At 39.9% G+C, this 23,684-nt stretch overlaps 1 protein-coding gene across 1 annotated transcript in view; it reads right to left on the bottom strand.

Moving 5' to 3' along the window:
• Positions 1-5: 5 nt before the first annotated feature.
• LOC122539050 overlaps positions 6-23,684 on the bottom strand; it is a 69,597-nt gene continuing 45,918 nt past the window's right edge. The window contains exons 2-3 of the mRNA XM_043673642.1: positions 2,407-3,974; positions 6-2,116 (exon numbers count right to left, since the gene is read on the bottom strand). Coding sequence (XP_043529577.1) covers positions 1,763-2,116; positions 2,407-3,974 — 1,922 coding nt within the window. The 3' untranslated portion in view covers positions 6-1,762. The remainder of the gene's footprint in view (positions 2,117-2,406; positions 3,975-23,684) is intronic.

The following is a 23,684-nucleotide window of genomic DNA, read 5'->3' as shown; positions in this document are numbered from 1 at the left end:
AAATTAATTTATTGTCATGCTTGTATATTATTGTGTATATAATATATAATTGTTAATTTCTAAAATGCATGTGTAAATGCAAAAGTTTTCTATAAAGTAGTAAAGAATATATTCTTTACACAGTACAAATATGACTAGAGGGAAAAGAAATGTTTACTGACATTATCAATTATTCCATATGTGTTGGTTTCTGGCATTTCCAATTGTTTTAAACACATTACAATAATTTGATTTTTTCAACGTACAGATTGTATACAAAAATTTCCTTATTAAATACACAATACATAGAAACAAATAACACGCAAACTTATAATAAAAATATTGCACATTTTTGAGTTTCACAAAATTTCTCTATATCCAACAATGTGGATAAAAGTGAGACACAACCTATAATTGTACATTGCTATTTATAACAAACAATGGCAACATGATATATGTGAGGGTCAATCAAAAAGCTAGTTCACATAATTATATTTCATATTACAAAATATTCATGGCGCTATTTTTTTAATCTCTTTGTCAAAAAGATTCTGTCTTAAGATAGTCATTCTTTGTTTAAATAATATTACTGCTTTGTTTTCATTGGTCTAAAAACATGGAAGTCTCAAACTGAAAATTTTGGACTATTTTGACTATATGTTGTCATACTTCCTACTTGAATTTCTTCAATGGGTTTTTCAGGAAGCATGTCAAATGTGATATGGTAGATATGGAGGATAATCCCTTTCTTCACTTGTCTTGGTTGTCACTCTTCAATTACTTTTCTTAGTCTTGTCAAAGTTTCACAATATGTGAATCTGTGTGTGTTTGCATTGACACTTTGAATTTGTGTTTGCAAATATAATATTTTATTGAATGAATAAAATATATATATTTATTTGTCTACAAATTAAGACTTTATTATTTAAATTCAATATATTTTTAAACAAGTATAAAAATCGTTTCTATGTGAGTAAATAGAATTCTCCAGAAGTGGAAGTGACACTCAAAGTGTTAATGATAATGCTCTTGAGGTGTGTGAATTCATAATGCCTTGATTATCAAAGAATACTATTGTCATTCTAGCAAAAAAGTGTACAGTACTTTTTGTGAACTTTGTTTCTTTTCAGAGTGATTTAACTTTCATTTCCAATCACTATTCTATCTCCAGAAATTCATTCCCTTCATTGTACCATAACAATGCAAAAATACCAAAGCTGCTCGAAATCGTTCTTGTGTTTGTCAACAATTGAGATATCCATCGAGATACACAAACTTTTTTTGTAGGAATTTTTTCTTTAGATATTTGCCTACTTGCCTCAATCGGGTGCTTAACACATTCAACATTAACATTCGTTGTCATAGCTGACAGTCTTCTCTTCTGGTAATCGTCATTCTTGAATAAAACGTATCAATAGCTTGACGAGATATCTTACTGTGATCATAAACGTCATTGACGATAAATTTTACTACGGGGACACTTGTTTGCCCATAAAAAACGAATCACAGCGCGGATTTCCAATTTGGACGCTACTTCCAGCGGACACGCCATGTTTTACGATTGATGACAAATGAAAAACCATTGGAACGTCGAAGCCGTTGACACAACTTCGGAATAGAGATATTAAACATTATTTCCACCAAGTTTCATCGGGATATCTTTAATACACAAGAAATTTCAAGCGAGTGAAACTTTTTAACTGACCCTCTTACGTTAAATACGTGCTAAGATTGAACCAGCAATATTACATAATAATTTAACTACAACCTAGACACATATCGATTATTCATTTTGTTTCTCTTTTGTTGTTGTTTGTTCTTGAGCTTTCCCTTCTCTTTCTTTTTCTCCTTTCTCCTGCTGCTTCTTTAGCTTCTTCTCCTTCAGTTTTGCCTCCATCTCTTTAAACTTGAGTTCTAAATACCGATCTACTTCTGGCCCAGTGAAGTCTTCCGGGAACTTTGGCATTATCGGCAGAATGTACTTGTAGAGTCTCTCGTTTAAAACGTATAATTGAGTTGTTGTTTCGCATTTCACGTTGAACCACCAGTCGCACGTTAACGCAACTTGACTGAATATTGTACCATTCGGGCATAAAAACGATGATTTACCACCGTTAAGGTCACAGTAATGCCATACCTGCAAGAACAATATTATTATCACTGTTAGGAAAATTGCAAATTTGTACATACGAGATGAGGAAAAATAGAGAATACATATGTTGCGTGTAGATAATTTGTTTTTATAATTGTTTTCCAACAGAAACGATAGTTCTATTAGTTTGTTAACCAATGTCTTGATAGATTTATTAACAAAAAATTGATTCGTTCTTGCCAAATTTGTCACTTGTAAGTTACTTCACAGTCAATTTTATAATTAAGATTCCAATATATTGGAACATGAAAAAAAAAAAAGAAAGGAAACGTCACCTGGCATCCAGTGTCTGGATCTCCAAAAAATCCCTTGTAACGTTGTTCCTTGCAGCTGAAATTCGTACGAGGTATGCTAGAATAGGCCGGATAGTCTATATTGGCCTTTCCTCTCGTAGCGCCATATTTTAACGACGGCACTTTCGTGGTCGCCGCCTCGTTGGGTTTCGTATCATAGCTGTAAATCGGGTTTTCCGTAGTAACAGGTGGCAAGGGGAATCGCTCCTGTTGCAATATATCGTCGCTTAGATTCTCCGTGATCGCGTACGAATGGTCAATCGGACCTTCGTTAGCTTGCGGTTTGATCGTTGGCAGAAACGGTTCTTTCTGTTTCGTTGGTATCTCTTGCACCATCGGGATATAATATTCCACCACGTTGTTGTTGGTCAAGCTGTTCGTGTTGTAATTCGACTGAAGCGGCGGTTTATACTGAGGTTTCGTTTTATATTCGTACGACGATATTTTGTAACGTTCAGGATCGTCGGTCAAGTATAGTGGATTTGGCGTAGCTTGAAATCGTGTCTCGGTGATCACTTTCGGCCTTGTTTTCGGCCTCGTTTTGTAGCTCGTTGGTTTCGCGGGTACTCTGGGTGGTAGTGGTGGCAGTGGTGTCAAGGGTGGTGCTTGAATCTGTGGGAATTCTTCTGTTTTCGTGCCGTGAAGAATATTCAATATCTCCGCGAGCGTCTTTAAACTGCTGTCTATGTTGTCCTCTCTCAACATTTCTGGCAAACGTTCACTTAGTTGAAAGCTCTCCACTATTTGCTGCAAGTTCACGTTAGGATTTTGAGGTAGTCGAGCAACTGGAGGCGGTTGCTTCTCCGCAGTCTCTGGCACAGGTTCCAGCACGCTCGGATAATCGTTGGATAGCAAGACTTGTCGATGATCTTGAAAATCTTTCACAGGATAATTAAGTGCGCTACTTGGTCTGACATTATAATCGAACGCATAGTCATCTCGAAGATTGCCAGGGATAAGCTTAGCCGGTTGTTTTCTAGGCTGGTGATCTCTGCCATTTGTCGTGTAAGGTCGTGGTGGTCTCACGTTTGCATAGAATCTATTCTCCTTATGGGCAGACTGGCTGCTGGGTACCGTCGTTATCTCGGGATACGTTAGCTTTTGATCCTGATACAGCTGGTACGGTATCGAGTATTCGTCGTAATTGATCTTCGAACTATATCTCACAGGCGCGAAGTAGCTACTATCGGCTCCCACGTTCCTCGGATCGTATTGAATCGACGGAACGAACTTCTTCTCTTGATTCTGTACATTAACACGAGGATTCGTCACTCTTCGTGGCACGGTGTTCGTCCTGGTGAACGGTTGCGGATTTTTTCTCACCAGTGGACTGCTCTGTACCTCTTTTGCAGCAGTGGCTTGCGAAATCGGCGTTTGCGCGTTTACGTAGTTGCTGGCCACGTAGAAGGTCATGTAGGGTATCAATCTTCTGTACCTCTCTTTGAATTCCTCCAGCGTGATCTCTGGCAACGATTCGTCATTCTCCTCGTCCACTGTGACTTTCGTCGAGTTCGAGCCGGAGGATGCTGCACCGCTCGTGGTAGATAGCACTGTAACGAGAAAAGATAAAATTATTTATTCGTACGTTGATTAAGCTTGGATTAAGCGTGTAACTTTCAAAGATGATTCATATCCCTAAATAGAATTCTGCAGTCTCTGTCTAATCGTAAAATATATATCGGAGTGTTCTGACGAAAGATTACAATTCATCCTTTGCCGAGGCATCAAAGTACTCGCAATCGCAAAGTAACAGAACATTAGACCATTTTATGGAAACAAGCGAATCGCATAGAGGAAAGCATAGGAAAAAAACCTCCAATCCCATAAAACGAGACGACGTCGAGACGAATAACAAAAAGACCATCTCGTTAACGGAATAAATAGATCTGCATACGCGAATCACAACCTAGATTCGGGCCGACTCTTCGGAAACGCGCTTGCATAAAGTACGTCTGAATGGTTTAACGTGGTTGAAGTGTCGGAAGGGTGGTTAGAGGGTTGCGCGTCGGATAAACGTACCGCACCGAGTCCCTCTGAAATTCAAGTGTTTTCGAGTGTCGCGCGTCGCGCATGGACGAGAGAAGGACAGTGAGAGGGCAGGAATGATCTCGTAATCAGTGGGCTCTAATTATTACGACGTCCCTGCGGCGGGGAGCGGCTGACGAGAAAAAGGAAACCAAGTGGAAAATTTAGGAAAGGAAATAGGAGGAAATTAGGGAAAGATGGCGGATGGAAATGACGCTTGTTCGTAGCATCGTGGCTGATACACGCGTTTCTAATCGGCCTTTGAAAAAAAAAAAAAAAAAAAACACCACCAGCATCGTTATAATACCGCGACGCGCGTGCTCCTTCTCTTTCGTTTCCCTCTCAATCTTAATCTGTTCTCTCGTACCCGGCGGGATACGTGCGAAGTAATACGTACGCTGCACTCCAACCTGGTAGAAATTAAATTAGAAGGAAAATATTCGTAGAGCCGGCCAGCGCTTTTGCACGTGCACCGAGATAGCAAGAATAAAGGCGGCATCGGTGTATGGCAGCCGTTACGTACGTACGTACGTACGAGCACGAATACTGATATATTTGAACCACTCAGTGCGCGAACGCGCCCCGTTCGCTTGCGCGTGTGTACACGTACTCTCGTGTGCAGGATATATTCGCTCTGGCACGTTCGAGTGCTGCAATCACTAAAAACGTACCAATTCTCTGGCTCCGCTCTCTTCTGGCTTCAACCCTCAACCCTACGCGTGCTCGGCCACCTTTCTCCGTTATTTCCGTCTTGCTCGATCGTACAGGACAGCTCAATCTTTCGCGTGTTGCGCTAGACGCGCGTATGCTCCGCTGGTTAACCGGTTCCATCGGATTTCCCCGGGAAATTGACTCTGTTCGATCAATTCCGTTGTCAATTATGCTTTGTTTAACAGCCAATTATGTTTTCTTTCTTTCGCGAGCCTCTCTTCTTCTTCTTCTCCCTCCTTTTTTTTTCTTTACATTTCTTTGTTTCGAAGTATTCGCTTCGGCTCGATTTTTCGGCTTCGGTTCGTTCTGAAAAATGTAATCGATGGAATTTCGCTTAACTACGCGTTTTGAAATCATTTTAAGCACCGTCTACATTATCGTTCGACATTTGTTCTTTGCAAACTTTTGGCTCGTCGAATGATGAGCAGCTTTTATCACAGCAATCGCAGTTACTCGCAGTAAATTTAATATTGTTACCAAAACAAACACGTGCTAATGTGTTGAAGGAAATGTTGAAGGAAATCCTTCGGTCCTCGAGTCTCTGTGGAGGACCGTCTTCCGATTCCATTTGTCACAGAAGTGATGGCATTCGATCAGAGGGAATCACATGGCGCGATCATGAACCCGAGGGCCCGTCGTGAATTTTTATAAATCGATCATTTGACGACGATGTAACAAAGTACAGACAGCTAGAATGGCTATCGTTCTCGCGGCGGAGATAGAGATGGGTTAATCTCTCTCTCTCTCTTTCTCTCTCTCTCGGTATCCGAGCGTGGCACATCAAAGGGACTCGGTCTCTCTGTTGCGCACAAATACACACCGGTCCCGACCTGGAAATCCAATTCGATTCTGCATGAAATGAGTCTGGAAACTCTCCGTGTGGCGCGCGCGCGCCGCTTTATTAATCCTGTCAGTACCGGAACGTGATTGAAAAATCCGCAAAGCGCGTGTGCCGTGACTGGCTCGCCCTCTCCTCCTCCGCTTGGTTCACCTCTCTAAAGAGGTGCTCGCCCTGAAAATTTATAAAGCACCAGGCCGGCCGTGTCTGCATCTGCACAAAGAAGATGTGCACGAGCTCCCTTCAGGAGCTAACTGGACTCTCTCTCTCTCTATTCTTTCTTCGCTCTGCGCGTGAATTCGATTCGCGAGCCCGCGGATCCGAGTTAAGACGGATGTTTACACTCGTGCTGATCAGTGTTTCATCCTGGTGAAACGGCGTCCCTTCCGTTTTCTCGTTTTTCTCTGTCTCTACTTGAGAAATATTTGGACGTACATCGAACCGATGCTGGGACAGAGGCGATCTTTTGCTGCGGTTTCATTTTTTTTCGCGGTGGCTGCTTTGTTGGGGTAGGTCGATAAAATTGAGGCGGATGAAGGGAATGTTACAGGGACGTTTCAAAATGGAAGGTAGAAGAGATTGTCAAGTTCAGTCTCAAGGTCTTCTTCTTGAAAATGTGCTTCGTATTATGTACGAAACTTGTAAAAGGTAGTAAAAGGGAGGTTACGCGCATATTTTTCATATGTTTTCTATATTATTATATACAAATACATATTTTATATATAACATAGTTTCGAATGTATTTTGCAATACAAATTTCATTCTTTTTGAATTCGAAGTTCCGATTACGGATCTAATTTAGTATTTTGCAGCTTCCTTCGAATCACAACCCCGCCCCCTCCTCCCCCAATTTTGTAACAATTGAACGAACCTCTCTTGCCCAATAAGTATACTCGAATCGCACTCTGTCTACTTGATTCTCGAATTTCATTCAGTAGAACTTAAATATGAAAACCAACGGGCTCGATTGGGATGAAAATTTCTACCGTCCACAATCGTGCCGTCGTTTCGTTAACGAACGTTTCGTTCAATTCTCGTCGTTTCGTAATTTCCTTTCGTTTCTCTTCGAAAAAAAAAAAAAAAATACTCTTGAAAAAACTCTTCTTTTTCATGATTTTTCGCGGGGGCATTCACGCTCTCGCGAGGCGGCGGGGTATTAATTTCGTACTCGCGATGCACGGGCGCGCGTAATATTTCCGGCAAAGGCGGCGCCGGTAGTGTTTCACTCGTTAAGGAAAAACTTTCGTTTTCCAACGGCGGGAAAATGAGAAACGAGTTTATTTAGTCGGCTCGCGCGTTCGCGTGTTTTTTTTTTTTTTTCGACACGGCCCCTTCGTCTCCTGGCCGGGTACAATAAATAAAACCCCGGCGGTCGCAGTAATTTCTCGCGCCGGCTCGCGCGATTGCGAATATCGACGTTATGCCTGTATATATCCATAGGCGGTTATCAATTGTCCGTAGCAGTTGTTCCCTATTCTGTCGCGGGGCTCGTGCCTCTGAATTACGATTGTAACGATTGCCTTGTGTATTACGCGACCTGGCGTCTATGGACTTTTGTTTATTTTATGCCGCGTCGAACCGCGGACAAGACAGAGTAGACACCAGAATAGTCGGGTCGCGGCGGTCGCCAGTTTTTTATTCTCCATCGTTCGATGAATTTTTTTTTCCCTCCCTCCTCTCCGCCCCGTTTCTCTTTCTCCTCTTCCCCCATCTTTTATTTTTCCAATTGCAGATCCTATAATAAATCGCGGTGTATTTCATAGCGAATCCTGACTCTTCGATTCTCTCCGATCCTGTCCGTTTCGAAATCCGGCCTGACACTCTCCGTTGTTATTTATTCAATTTTACGAGGGAATTAAGAGCGTCCAAGGATTTAAAAAAAAAAAAAAAAAAAGGAAAAAAAAAAAAAAAAAAAGAAAAAAAACAAAAGGAAAAATAGAAAAAAAAAAAGGAAAAAAAAGTGACGACCACGTTCACCGTTCGACGAACAACGCTTGTCTTTGTTAATTATCGAGGTCGCGCTAATTTGATTGTACGCACAGGTGGCTAGTCTTTCTGTAAATTCGTAAATCGAGCATTCGCAAATTTAATATTGAATGAAACCGGCAAATACGATATTCTAACATTCGCCAACATGTAACCTTTGTCACAATTGAAATTTATTCGGAGCCTTAGAATAATCTACGAATTTCATAATTTTTTCACCGTACTCTTTTTGTTTCTATTCGACAAGTTGGAATCTCCTCGACCGTTTTTTTTTTTCCTTTTTAACACGGCTGAATAACTAGTCGTAATTTAGTACGGCTGAATAACTAAGAGTCGTAATTTATCGAATATTTGTCGTAACATTTCAATTCAAGATCCATTCGTCGTGGTGCTAAGGAAATTTCAAAATCTGTCCAACAGATGTTCCGCAAATGTTCTCAATGGCATACGTCCAAACGCTTTCGCCAGCCCATTTGTATATTACGATGTTGTCGGGGATGAAACGCGAGCAATTTCCATGGGTGTCTCACCCGCGGAATTGATTACCGCATCTGTTCCTCTCTTTCCTCTTTTGCACGAACGACGTCCGTTCGTACGTACGTACATACATACATACATACATACATACATACATACATATATACATGCATACATACATATATACATACATACATACGTACGTACGCGGCGAATCGCGGCCGGATTTCTACGTTTGCGCAACGATATTGTAGCGAGAGGCCGCGAGACACGAAAACTCGACGTGTCCGGCAGAATGTCGTGCCGATTCATCGGTATCTCGATACGGAATATTAATTGCCGGCTATTGGTCTCCCGGATTACGTTATTTCGAACGCACGTGACCTGGAAGCGTGACAGACGGCGAGTTTCATTGCGAGACAACTACGAAGTAGACGCGAACGGAATTCAGAGACGACCTCCTCCACCACCACCTTTCGCTGCCAGAACGTTTCAGCCTCTCTTTTCGAAATCGTGCCATCTTAGACACAACGGGGAAACTAATTAAAATCGTCGCAAACAAGGGACGTCTTTCTCCCTGTCAAAGGAAATCTCGTTTTCTTTTTCTGTTTCTTCTTTCTCGTGCTATAACGGTTCGTCCACTGTCTCGCCTATTCTCGATACATCCGTCGAAATCGGAACGTGGAACGAGATGGAAGTGTTTTCCAATCAAGCTTAATACCTTCGTTTCTTCTGCTTCATTTTTCTATCTTTTTCCAGTTCAAGGTGGCCAGGTTGTTTACTGTTACGGCTACGGATGAAGTTTCGGCGTATATAGAGTGTTTTGCGCTCTCGTGGTTATTGGTGGATTTTCTTTTATTGGTATATCGTGGTTTTATCGAGAAGAAATGGGGGGAATAGACTAGGAAGATTTTGCTTGGGTTTTGTTTCCGATTTGATGTGTAACAATCATATAATTGGTAAGATTCTTTTCGCTTCCTGTCACTCGGTTCATCATCACTTGTCCAGGCATTGTAATTTCCGAGGTCGATTAGTACGAATTAGACTTACACGTAGAGCGGCCGACATTTGTATTTCACAAATATTGTACGTAATTCATTGTTGAACATCTTTTTTAGCTGCACTACGTAATGACGAACATACTCATTTTCTAGAGACGCAGTGTGTTAAAATAACGTATTCTTTTATAAATGTATAAACATTTTGGCCGATAATTTCAGCATAATTACTGCATGAAAAAGTCGAACGTTGTAAAGGATAATCGACCATGTGGTTGCTCGCGAAATCTTATATCGAAGCCGAACATCTCTTGTCGAAATGAAACAGCTCTGTGCGAATTCGCTTTCGAAATCCGTTCGTCGAATAACGCTAAATAGGCGAGAAACAAGTTCTTTGAAGAGCGGCGATTCTGTCGCGCGATCGTCGACACAAGTTTCATAAAAATTGAAAGGGAGTCTCTCAGGCAATTGTAAGCTGTATTCTGCCGTGTCGAGTGCACGTGTAACGACCCTTTCGCTTTCCGTATCGCGTGCATGTAATTACCTTCGTTACGGGCGCCACACGACCGCCGGGTTTTCGCCTTTCCTTCGCGTGTACGCGCGAAGATGAGAGAATACGCGTGATAATTGCGCGTTATAAAAGCCCCCGCCCGTTTAAAATTTCGAATTCGACCGGTAGGTACATGTGTATATGTACATATATACTTATATATATATATATATATATGTATACTTATGTATGTCGAAAAAGGCGTATGTCGACGACCGGTCACCTGCGAATAACACGATTAGCTCCGGCTAAATGAGATTTTAATGATGATCGTTTTAGTAACCGTTCCCGTCGAGTGTCATCGGTAATTAATCATTGTTGTCCTTTTTTTTCTTCTCTCGCTCCCTCTCTCTCTCTCTCTCTCTCTCTTCATCACGTCTCTTTTTAAGGCTATTACGTCTCGCGTATCGTTTCCATCGGGGAAATGATGTTCGTTCCTGCGAATCGAATGCGAGCGAGTGTTCGACAGGTGTTTTTCAACGCGTTAATGAACTTCGGTTAACTCGGTGAGCGTTGTGTAAAACGTTGACACTCTCCTTCCGTCTACTTTTCTTCGTCGCCGCCACTGTAAGGTGTCCAGTAATTAAAAACTGTGAATCGATCGCTGGGATTCACTTCGATCCACATACTTCGTCGAACTCGATCAATGTTGCGATTGCGAAACAGAACCTTTCAGAGCTTCGACGTGTTCCTTCCATTTCGAATTTTCAGATATAACGAGCCATTTGAAGAAATTGACGTACGTCGAACAAACAAGAATTTTACAAACCGAAATATTCTAATTGAAATTAATTCTGTAAATCACAATTGAATTACAGAAATAAATTCTACAATTGTCTACGTTAAATGAGTTGTATAAAAAATATAACTGAACCGAGTTAAAAAGTTATAATTTAAAAACGAGACGAGTTTTTGACACGGCAAAAGAACGTTCGATATATTCGAAATTTTATTCGGCGTTGCGTGGTCCTTAATAAATCGACATATAGTCATTTATAATTTCATATCATTTCAAAGTTAGCCAGAAGAGCAATTAACAAGCTTTTTTTTTTGGAAAGATTATATCGTTTCGCGGAAGTTAATGCAGATTTGAATGCATGATATTGGACTCGAACGATCCCAGTGGTAAAAAACGTGCGAATTTTTCTTTCTTTCTTTCTTTTTTTTTTTTATAATTTGTGTAATTTTCAAACTTCTCGCGGCATGGTTAATTTAATAGAAATTTGTTTTGGCCTGCTCGCACAGTTGGAAACATCGATAACGAAGGTTAGGTTAGGTTGCATCGTTATTTGCGTTTATATTACTGTTGCAGACGTGAAACGAATTGCTTTGATAAAAGTTTACCAACGCGTGCACGTATATATTTTTCCCGACAGATAGATTCTGATAGTTGTTGATGAATTTTCTTGGCGAAAGAAAAAAAAAAAAAAAAACCATCAACTTGTAACGTGTTTAAAATTAATTAATTAAATAAAATTTCAGTTTTCACGATAGAGCGTGCTAGTGCGATTCTCTTCGCAAGAATGTATGCAGGTTGATTACTTCATTCAAATTGTCGAGAGTGTAATTTCTTGCATAAATGTAGGAAAAAATTCATTTCAGCAGGAAGTCTCGTGTATAATGTACAGAGGGAGTTACATAAAAGTCTGTTGCAATGATATTCTTGCAAAAGATGCATATCTTGGTCTCTTATTATCAAGAATCCAACCTCCCGCTCTTAGATGTTAAAAGAAAATATTAGATATTAAAGGGTAATATATAGCTTATGGTTTTTAGCATAAGATTCTTACGAAGATATTAATAGAATTGAAATTTTTAATACTGACCATTCATACAATTGGATACAGTACAATCCTCATCACGTTCGACTCGTTCACGAATATTGTTTCGTGAAATTAGTTTTTTTTTTTACATTTCCAAAAGCGCAGAAATCCCCACTACGCCTACTTTCTCAGACGTTCTCAGAAATTCTCCAGTGAAACTTTCAAGCCTTCGAACCACAAAGACGGGGGAATAAATCCAAAATACACGAGAATTCGGTCCCGCGAGAATTCCACTAGACATCGAGTCGAAACCACGCAATCAGAAACAACGAGAGAAGTATCTCGTAACTGGCAAGGTAAGATCTCGGCCCATTTACAAGCTCTTCGATTTGTTACGAAGAACACTTGCCCGGTAATTGCCTGCCGTTAACCATGGGAGAACCGTGCGAACGGACTGGCACGTTAATACGCGGCCGGCGGTGGCAGCACTCATTTCTGGTTTACGGTTGACCTGTCTCAGTATGGGCCTCCGGGAAACCAGGAAAAGCGACTCGGTGCACGCGTTTCGCACGTCATTTAATTAAAACCGGAAAACGAGTCGCGTAACGACACTCGTCCTAGCGACGAGTCGCCTCGCGAGGGATCGGCCTCTATTCGGCTCTCTCCTTTCGTGGAAAACACCCTTTGAGTAACCGAGGATACTTTGAATATCCTCGGACCAGCTGCTCGCGAGATGCGCGCGCGTTACTCGAGCTTTGTAATAGAAACTGGACTTTAAGGAGATACAGAGCTGTGAAATTAGATAGAACGAGGCGGGGCGCGTTTTCAAAGCGATTGATTCGCGTCGTAACGACAATGTTCTCCGTTCTGATTTCCTCCTGTTGTAACGGTCGTTCGACGCAAACGCGCCGCGCTGATTAAATTCCTTGGCGATTCCAACGAATTTACGTTCAGTCGTCCTTCTTTCTCTTATTTCACGTTCTCATCTGGAGATGGATTTGCTGTAGGATGTAGAAAGACTTTTTGAAGATCTAAGCTAGAATTTCCCGTATTTTGTACTCTCTGTATACTAGAATGGTAGACTGCGGACGCGTTCGTGCAATTGCAAATTCGGATTTATTAACTTGGGAAATTATTTCAGCTATTAAATTTCATAAGTGGTATTACCCATATATATATATACTTTGAATACTTCATATATATTTTTGCATATTACTTGCCCAAAATATTTAAAAGTTCCGTAGAGTAACACGAATTCTCTTCTTTCGTGATACGAAAGATTTTCACTGAGAAATCGAGTTACGTTCGTCCATACGTACTACGCAAAATCATTTACAAATCTATATATATATATATATATATACTTACTTTGAATACTTCATATATATTTTTGCGCATTACTTGCCCAAAATATTTAAAAGTTGCGTAGAGTAACACGAATTCTCTTCTTTCGTGATACGAAAGATTTTCACTGAGAAATCGAGTTACGTTCGTCCATACGTACTACGCAAAATCATTTACAAATCTATATATATATGTACTTACTTTGAATACTTCATATATATTTTTGCGTATTACTTGCCCAAAATATTTAAAAGTTGCGTAGAGTAACACGAATTCTCTTCTTTCGTGATACGAAAGATTTTCACTGAGAAATCGAGTTACGTTCGTCCATACGTACTACGCAAAATCATTTACAAATCTGAAACAATCTTTCAATCAGAGTCGAGCAATTCTAGCACTTCAGAATTGAAAATTAGCCTTTTCCCATACGTTGAACACGATTACACGATACGGAGAACATTGATGGAAAACAGCTTGGAAAAAGCTTGTAATCGGTGCCCTGGAAATTGAGAGAGTCGCGGCGTAAAATTCGTGCGGGTTCTGCTCGCGCTCGATTGTGCTGGCGAACAATACGGTCTCGATTAAGCGACGAAAGGCAAGCAAACGAAAATTAATACAACGCTTGTGAACGCGTGTGCTCAATAGTGTATGCATTTGCTCGCCCTCCTCTCTCCCTCTCTCTCTCTCTTTCTCTCTCTACTCCTTTGCCCGTGTTGCCAGAGCATTATGCATCTCGCTGCTCCGTTCCTCTTATTAATTCGCTCGTTGAACACACACACATACACGCACGTACGAGTATGAACATTCGAGGACGAAGAAATATATTATATTTTCGTGTTCAAGTTTTACATAATTGCTTTTGATATTTCCAACTGATCGAATGGAGTGGCGTTGGCCAGTCAGATGTCACTTGAACCACCGATGGCGTTTTGGGAATTATCGATGAGCCACGAGAGAAGGGAAATCGATGGCGATGCTTTAAGCCAAATTGGAGAAAATTTAGTGAGAGCGTTGATTTTTTTTTTTTTTTTTTGCATAGAAATAAAAGTATGTAATACGAGGCATTGTGGAGAGAGATAGTTACGAAATGATAAGAAGGTTTAAGGTTCGTTGTTTCGTTTGAAATTTTATACAAAAACAGATAAAAATCATAGAGTTTATGTCGATTTGTTACAAAGATGAAACTGCAAAACTCTCAGTTGCTCGATACATGATCGAGAACAATCACTCATTTATAAATTATTTAGAAAAGATATAGAGAATATAATTATATATATAAAAAAAAATTACAGCAGTTATCAACTACCAGATGTTTAAACGCTTCTTTTTTTTCTCTACGAGGTAATTGTGTCTCTCAGAGAATCGTATCGATATAGCGTATGTATCAAACTCGAAGTTTCAAGCGATTTATTTCGAACGATTTCTTATGGACCGATTTATTATTTTCGCATCGGCTGCTCAATTAGACAGACGAAATCAAACCGTGGTGGACAGCGATTAAATAGAGAGACGGGACTTTCTATCGAGATATCGCAAACGGATGGGCAAACGATCGTGTTCGAACGGTTTGGCAGAAAGTGTGCAAACGTCGAAATGTCAATAAATAATCGATCAGTTTGGATTTCGATTGGTCGTAATGGCATATTTGCGATTTCGAACGATAGGCTCGTCGACGAGGCTGGAACGTGCTCGAACGTCCTGTTTAGAAAGTATTCTGCAGCGAACGGTACATTTGCTCAAATAACAGGATTAATTATTCTTTAATAACTATGCTCTTTTCTCGCTTCCTCATCTTCGATGGATCAATGGACAGTCGGACAGTAGGAAATATCAATAAATTTTCCTACCAACGTTTAACACTCGATCGAATTATCAGTTAGCTAGAACCGAAATTACAGACAAGACTACACACGAAGAATCAAACTTCACACCTCGTTAAATCTCGCGCGAACACGTTTCATTCGTTTCTCCATGGGAAACTATCTCTTATCGGTGAAGCACCCCTCTATCAATTCCCATCGACGTTGGAGGTTTTATATATTTTTTCCTGTCGACGAGGCGCCTTCGATCCTCGATTCGGAGTCGCCCTGCGAGTTGTCGTCACAATGGGAAAAAAATCGTTTCTTCCGTACGGACAATCGGTGAGGGGACGGAGATTTATTGTGTTTCATATTTAATTACATCACCGACGGGGGCCTTTTAATTTAAAATTAATTATTCGTTTCGCGCGCTGCCCCGGCAGGCCAACCAGGCTTTGTTCTCGGGTTTCATTTCCTTTTTTTCTCCGTCTTCCTTTCTTTCCTTTTCAGAAAAAAAAAAAAAAAAAGAAAGAGAACAGAGAAAGAAACAGAGCGAACGACTCGTAGGAAACGGACTCGGAATCTATTGAAACACATAATCGCGGCGCAAATGCAGCCGCTATTATTCGAATTTTCAGCCGACTCGTTCATTTGCCCGAATAATTTCAACTATTCGGTCCAGGTATTCCGCAAATTTAAATCGATTCTATGCAAACACCCCCCTCTCCATCCCCCCCCACGAATCTTATTGGCCCGGCGAGCGTACACCGGCCGCGCGTAATATAAAATTAGCAATGAAACGCTTTGATAATTGGGTATTAAAATCTTGCGATAAACCGCACTTTGTGCCCGGCCGCGGCGCGCATCCCGGCGAACGCGCGCGTGTCCTTTCCTTTTGCAAATATTTATGCCCCCGCGAATTTTCCACTGCTCGTTGCCCGTTGTTTCACGCGCCGTTTCGTCGAACGGGGTACGCGACGCGTTGTTGCTGCTGCTGCTGCTGCTGCTGCTGCTGCCTGATGGTGGCTAAATTAACCCCGTCTTGTTGTAAATTGCCTGTTTGTGAAATTAACTAAACCGCGTGTTCTCTCGCGGTACCCGCGGGCGTGTCGCGCCCGTGTTTTCCTTTTCGCGCAGTTCGCGCCGTGTCGCGTGTCGATTCCCCTCCTCCTCCCCTCCCCTACTCCCCTCCCCTCCCACCGTGCCGTATAAATAATCGTAAAATGTTGAACGTTTTTGCGAGGCAACTTTCGGGTGTTTTTTTTCTTTTTTTTTCGTTTTGTTTCGTTTGTTTCACTGTGCACGATTTTATCGAAACTGTTCTTCCGAACGTTCATACCCCTTCTTCGTTTCTCTGGATAATTTAAAACGTAACCGTATCCGTCACGCGAACATTTCGATGTACGATGTATTCACGTTGATTTCGATGTATTTCGCAAAAGTTCTCAATTTACGCGATCATTAAATTACATTCTTCATCGGGTTGGATCGTGGATCTTTGACATTTTAATTGCAATTTTAGTGCAATGAAATTAATTGCTTTTGTAAAAGGATGTATCACGTTATGAATCGAGGTTATGAAGTTGTGCGCACAATGTTCGCACAATGTGCAGAGTGTCGCTTGAATAAATTCAAATTGTTCGGTGTTCGAAACATGGAAGATAAAGTATAAAAGATAAGCGAGCTAGAATCGCGCCGCAAGGTTGCAAGAATATTGCCACGTCACGGTTGCACGGTGCTCTAAAAATTTGGAAAATTGCACGCGATAAGGGAAGTTAGGGTAATTGTGTAGGATGAATCCTTTCAAGCCACGCAATATTCCTTCGATCCAATTTTCTCTAACGCTGCTATTCACCAAGTTATTCAGGCAGTTCCAGCGAAAGTATGATAAACAAGATAATCCATTCTCGAATGACGTGCAAAACTGCGATGAAAAATACCACGTCTATCACTATATAGAAATAAGATTCAATTTTTTCTTTCTTTCTTCTTTATTTCGTGAACTTAGCGTAGTTAATAAGCATGCTAATAGGTATCATCTTTCGATAGTTTTTTTTTTTCTAACGCTGAAATTATGATTTAATTTGCTTTTCGTAAAATCGCCAATTGTCAGAAAAGTGAATTTAACTTTTGCTCGAAATGATGATCTCGTTGCTTTCTCGATGATAAATTTCTATACTGATTCTAGTATTCCGTGATATAAAATTTGAATTATACTTGTTAGTTTAAATCTATATTACGATTATAATTGTAAATATAAAACTCCGTTTCACATTTTACTCGCTACTATTTCTTCTTTTTTTTTTTTTTTTCAAATTTTGATAGCAAAACTACACAATACATTTCCCTATGATTAATTGTATCAATTTCCAGAGAGAGAAATACCTACGTTACAAAAATTCGCGTTTAAAGTATTTTTTTTCAATTTGCTCTAAACGAATTCTATTCGGATTTTCATATTTTTCAGCGACGCGCTTCGTTCAAAAACTCCCCTTGCTAAATATTCCTCTACTGTCTTCAAATATTATTCGTGGCGAAATTTTTTAAATTTATTTTCGTTCTGCTTCGTCTCGCGTTAAACGTTTTCAACCGTCTCCATTATCCGGAATATTTGGCGCAACTCTCTCTCGATTATGTGACGCGACACAGTTCTTCGTTAATCCCTTCACGGTGATCAAGATCAAACTATTCCCGGCCAGCCGGTTGTCGTCGTGTTGTACAGAGAGAAAGAGAGAGAGAGAGAGAGAGAGAGAGAGAGTGAGAGAGAGTGAGGAGAGGGGCATGAGTTCTTCAGCGAACGCGATATGGAGATGACTTTCAAAGCATATTCTCTGGCTCGAAGCAAAAGGGTATCACGGTCAAAGGATAGTAGAATCGCCCCGTTGCGATGCCGGCACGATGCCGGAATCAACGAAGGTTCCAGAGTGGATACAAATTGGAAATACTCCGCCGGAACGGAAAATGATACTTGAAGGTTTAATGCCATTTATACCAGTTTGATCGGGAATTTAATTTAGTTCTTATGAGGCTCCGTCGGCCGATGACGTTAATTGAATAGGTATTATTCATTATAAGTAATCGTGGCTGAAACGTACAACTCGTCGCGAACATGTATCTACTTCTACGCTTTTAACGAAGGGGATCCGGTGAAATTGCCTGCCAATACGTCGTTGAATTCGTAATACTCTCGAGTCAGTGTGACATTTCTTTTCTTTTCTCTCTCTCTTTCTCTTTCTCTCTCTCTCTCTGAAAGGATTAAGGGGGCAGGTCAGTTTGACGGGCTTGAAAATTACGAATACTTTGGAGGGCTAATAGAAAAAAAGTACATATTCGATCGACATGAGCTTTTGTGGTTTATTTTAACACATTATGAACTATAAAAAGCAACATTAAAAGAGAAAAGGAGAGAGCTCATATTTAAATTTTTAACGACATCCTTTTACATAACCTTCTTTTACATTGCCTGTCGGCGTGCGTGAATCCAGCCAAACAGGATTAGTTGCAACAAAAAGGCAAAAAAGTTCAAAAGTAAACGATATTCTCTAGGGATTGACGATCCAACATTTTCATTTTTGTGAAAATTATGAAAATAGCAGCTAGTTGTTTTTGATATATCGAATTTATGCCAAAAATTTCTACGTTTTTTGTTTATATTTCTCGAAATTGTTAAAAATTAAAACATGTTAGATCGTCAATCTCTGGTAAATGTTACACTAAAGATACGTACCAAGTTTCACAGTAATCGGTTGGTTAGATTCCGAGATATCTTTCACACCGTTTCTAAAAACCGAGTTTCGAGAAAAACGTGTGTAAAGTTTCAGAACGTCATTTCTCATATGTATCTTTTACTTATATTTTTTACTTATATATCGCGGCTCACAGTTCTTACAATTCACAACTAAATTGAATCCAAATCCCCTAATATTCGAGTCACACGATTTACACTTTATAATACTGCTTAAAGTTGTAAACAGTGATACAAATTCAATGATTCTGTATCCGTAGATTTATTATTATATCCCAAAATAAGTCGTTTCAAAGGCTAGGATCCTTTGTATCTTATTTCTAAGACTTCAAACTACTATTTAAAACAAAACAAAAAAAAGTCGATTTTTTTGAAAATTTTAAACTGCCCTAATACTTTGAGTGTCGTAGCTTGAAATGGAGAGAATTTAAGCGTGTATCGAGACGTAATTTCATTTCTTAATTTAAAAATGTTAAATATAATGTTAAACGTTGCGCAGAGTTAATGTTACGTGTTTGTAGATATTTTATGAAGACAAGTTCTGTTGCCTGCCAACCGTTTAAAATCATTATTTCTTCGTAATTCCGCGTCAGTTCACTATGCATGAAATTTTATATAAAACGCGTTAATTATTCCAGCTTTTGGAAATTATTCATTAAACAACTAATTACTCGTCCTTTACATTTCCATAATACATCCGAGACTTTATTAGAAAGTAGTTAATTGATTGCGAAACTGTGAAAAATGAAAAATGTTATTAAATACGGTAATAATTAAACGTGACAGTATATTACTCGCCCGATTATTATATTGTACTCTGTACGTTGTCAAAGTAGACCTAACTGATTCTCCATTTTGTTCACTCCTAACTAATCGTGTCGGAGAGGGTGAATGCTTCTAATATTTCGATTTTTGTTTTCGTTAATTGTCGTTGTTGTCAATTTTAGGCAATACTACTGTATGCTGAATATGTTGACATTCGTATTGTGAATATACACACTAGCTCACAAAAGTATTGCAACATTTATTGAACTAATTTTGAGATTTGGTCATCAATCTCTCGAATTGCTCTATATTGCTGTATATTGTATTATATTTATGAAAAATATCTTTCCTTAATCCTTGTAGATTTCAAGGAATACATGCGATAAATATTTATAGACATTTTTAAATTGATTTCTTATTTTAACAATGTAATCACGACGGCAGTGCTTTCAATGATAAAATACGATACGCGTATGAAAGTTTTCCGTCAAATCACTATTTGTATACAAAACTTACTTCTTTCCCGTTCCAGCAGCAACTTCTACTTTTGCGCTAATTTTTATTTCCATCATTCCGAGACATTCTTCCCCCGTGCTTCGTAATTATACAATTTAGTTTCAAAATCTTTCGACTCCGTCACCGGACTCCGGGACAGTTAAAAACCAGCTAAGTTAGCAAAGTTAGCCAGCTATTTGCAATTTAATCGAGTGTCGTAAAAAAAGATATTACGGCAGGGAAGAACGATTGCAGCGTTTCATACACGAATACAGAACGAGATGTTCGCGTTCGGAGGTAACCGGGACAGATGCGACTCACGTACAATATTAAACGAAAGTTTTGAACACCGCGAGCATGTTCTTTCGCCAGTTTAATTATTTTGCGCTCTCTCTGATCAATACCACATTCACAATTGCGCAAACGTTAACGCAACTCGAGGGAGCGCTCTCCGCGGTCGCTCGTTTTCTTCCAAGAACCGTTGCTCGGCGTTCGTGTTTGTATTTTCTTTAGGAAACGGTCAACATCGCCGACCGGAAGTTCTGGTTAATTACGAGCCTGAATTTTCAAGCGGGTGTTCTTCTCAAAATTTTATGTTCTGAAAACTGAGCGCCCCGGCCGAGCAGCAGCAGCAGCCATAAATATTTCACCACGTTCAACGTTCGCTTCTAATGATTTTGCTCATATTCTAGCGCCAAAAAGAGCCCGGCGCCGTTGTTTTATTAAATGTTCCAGCAGCGAATGGCGTTCTCGCTTCTTGCAAAGTTTGGTTTATCGCGCGGAAATTCGCCTGTTTGGAAAAAAATAGCAATTCTCTTCGCCGGTTAGTTCGGCTACGTGGCACCTTCGAACGAAACGAAACGAAATTCGATTTATTCTCGATTTTTTTTTTTTTTTTTTTTGTGCGTTCGGTGACGTTTTCTTGTCAGGGTAGCTTTTTCCGTTTGGTCGTAGATGTTTTCAATGTACGAAGCAATTTATTTACTTTTGTTGTACATAAATAATACTTAATATTTAGTTATAAATTTATTTAGAAGAGTCACGAGAAGCTTTTTTACGTTACAAAGGAATAGGTGTTTTCGATGATTTATTTCTTCGAACATGTCTTCAAAATTCATCAGTCCGAGGAAAATTGAATTTACATATTCCGCGATGATGAATTCTTTTTAGAAATCAGAAGTATACTTTCGAATGGCGTGTCAAATGAAGGTGATCAAATGTGTTCAGAAAATTTTCCTGACTTATGTTCTTTAAACGTAATCGAAATTTTCATATTCGAAAATTCTTGAACTTGAACATTTGACAGGAAAGTCCAGAATGTTAAAAATTTTTACAAAAAATGAATTTTTACTTCAAATAAATATCACTGTAACTAAATCTCGTTCGCAATATTATTCTTTTATGCTTTACCGAAATTTCAGTTAATTGCATTCAAACATTAAAATGTTTCGTTCAAACGAAAGACGTACGGGACGTTCTACATCTCAACCGACTGGGAGGTGATTCTACATTTCAAAATGTGTCGAAAGGAAAGAATAAAATTTTGTCGTTGAAGCTTTCGTTTTCGGGAAAATCGGGTTTGAGAAAATGTTTGTCAAGTGTGATAAACTTGAGTTTAGTTACTGGATGCGAATAATCAACACGAGGATATTGCACACGCAAAAATAAATAACAAACGTGGAGCAAAAAAATTTTTTTTTTCTTTTCAAGAAAATTGACAAATTTTCAAACTCGATTTTCTCGAAAACAGGGCAGTCCTCGCACGTAGAATAATCTTTCGTTGATTATTCTTTACTGTCTCGTCTAGAATCAATTAAATTCGAACTCGATAAATTCAATTTTCTCAAAAAAATCTTCGGTGAAGAAATTTTATTCCTTTTCTTCGACACATTTTTGCACGTAGAATTGCCTTCCAGTCGGTGAGATCCTGCGTTTCTTTCTCTGGATCACAATTTACGTATCCACTTGTTGAAGCTAGACAAAACGACAAAAATCAGCCTGCCGGATGATGAAGTTGCCAAGTCCAACTTAACGAGTGCTAGAGTTGTTTGCATTAATGCTTAGAGGCGGACGACGCGTTTGATAATCGAGTTGCCTGGCAAAGTAATACAAGGGGGAAGAAAGGCGCATTCCCAGCGGTGCGTGGCTCGTACTCTCGTACACACACACACACACACACACACACAGACACACATAGACATACACATACACACACACGCAGAGGCGAAAGAAGCTCGTGTGCTCCACGAGTCACGATGGTGTATCGGTAGCCTAGCGACATTTCACGCGAAAGTTCTTGCACTCGAACGAACAGTTTCCCACTCGACACCGAGAGGATGGCGAATACTGTCTTCGGGGCGTTGAAATTACAAACGCGACGACGGCCTGTCCTCTCTCGTTACGATCTTCGCGACCAGTTCGTGCCAGGCTAGACACGCTTGGAAGTTGAACTTGCCGACGTGAACATCCGCGAGACGCGCAGCAAGCCTCTCCAGTTACAAATAACGAAAAGTATTCTCTTTCTCCTCTCTAGCTGCCCTCCGTTTCTCTCGACAGCTCCCAACTTTTACATTCGGGCAATGCATTTCGGGTCGAAAAACGAACGAACGAACGAGAGAAATAACGCGAGACACCTTTATTCGGACAGAGAGTGCCCGCGTAAAGGGAACACGCGAAGAAAATCCAGCGTGGGATTTCTCGTCGGTGGTTGTCGAGCCAAAATGAGTTATTCAACGACCAATTTTTATTCGGACGAATGTTGTGTCTTGTCCGTGATTTTTACAGGGGAATAGAGTATGGCTTTTCACACGGTGCTAGAAATTTCATCGACGATCCGTGATATTTTTGAAAGGAGGAGAAGGACTAGAAAGATTCGTAAGATTCTTCCAACAGGATGATTAGTTCCGTAATATCTCTAATAGGAAGATTAGTTTCATCCAGAGTGACTCGACGCAATGTGGTAGGTGTCAAAGTGACCATGCGGCGAAGACTATTAGAAAGCTTCGACTTTCACAGTAATATGAAAATTCGCGAATTGCCGATAGATGATGTGAACAATTCTTTGCTAGATGCATATTAGTTGACGTCAGGCTACTCATCGGAACGCAAATAGAAAACTGTTCCACAAATCAGTATCAAATATTGTGGCATAAGGTCTACAATTCGAGTATTTATATAGTACATTTTCACACGTTTAAATTTCCCGTCGATGCACAGAAATCTGCAATCCGATCCGTGAACGATCGAATGAAACCTTTATTATTTCAACCCTTTGTCGTACGACTGAAACCAGCGTTAGATGTTTGCACAATGCAGTGCAGCGTGCATCGATTCTCGCGTTTCCTCTTCGCCCAATTTCCATGCTCTTTCAAGCCGATCTCTTCTTACCTGCGCGAAATCCCAGGTCGAGTATTATGCTAAGTAAGCATTAGTTGCCATTATACGAACGTGGTTCCTTCAACGATTGTACATATAACTTATAGCTAACTGTAGGCGAAGATGAAGACCGTGTCGATGCACGTGACTCGATCTGCGTGAAGTCGAATTAGAAGCAACGAAAGGTTCTTTGACAGAATTCCGACGAAGTATGAACGAACAGATCACGTATGTTCGAGAGTAAAAAGCTATCGCTAATAGATGGCGTGAAAAATATTTACTACAGGCATTTTAGCAAGAACACCAATTTTATGGATATTTACGCAAACTCATGTTTTTATAAATATCAGAAAAGTGGAACGCAGACAAACGTTGTATTCTGGTATTTT

This window comes from Frieseomelitta varia, unplaced genomic scaffold (genome assembly GCF_011392965.1).
Source record: "Frieseomelitta varia isolate USP_RPSP 00005682 unplaced genomic scaffold, Fvar_1.2 scaffold_189, whole genome shotgun sequence".
Lineage (NCBI taxonomy): Eukaryota > Metazoa > Arthropoda > Insecta > Hymenoptera > Apidae > Frieseomelitta > Frieseomelitta varia.
The sequence above is the reverse complement of the archived record's forward strand: the minus strand, read 5'-3'. Positions and strand labels throughout refer to the sequence as shown.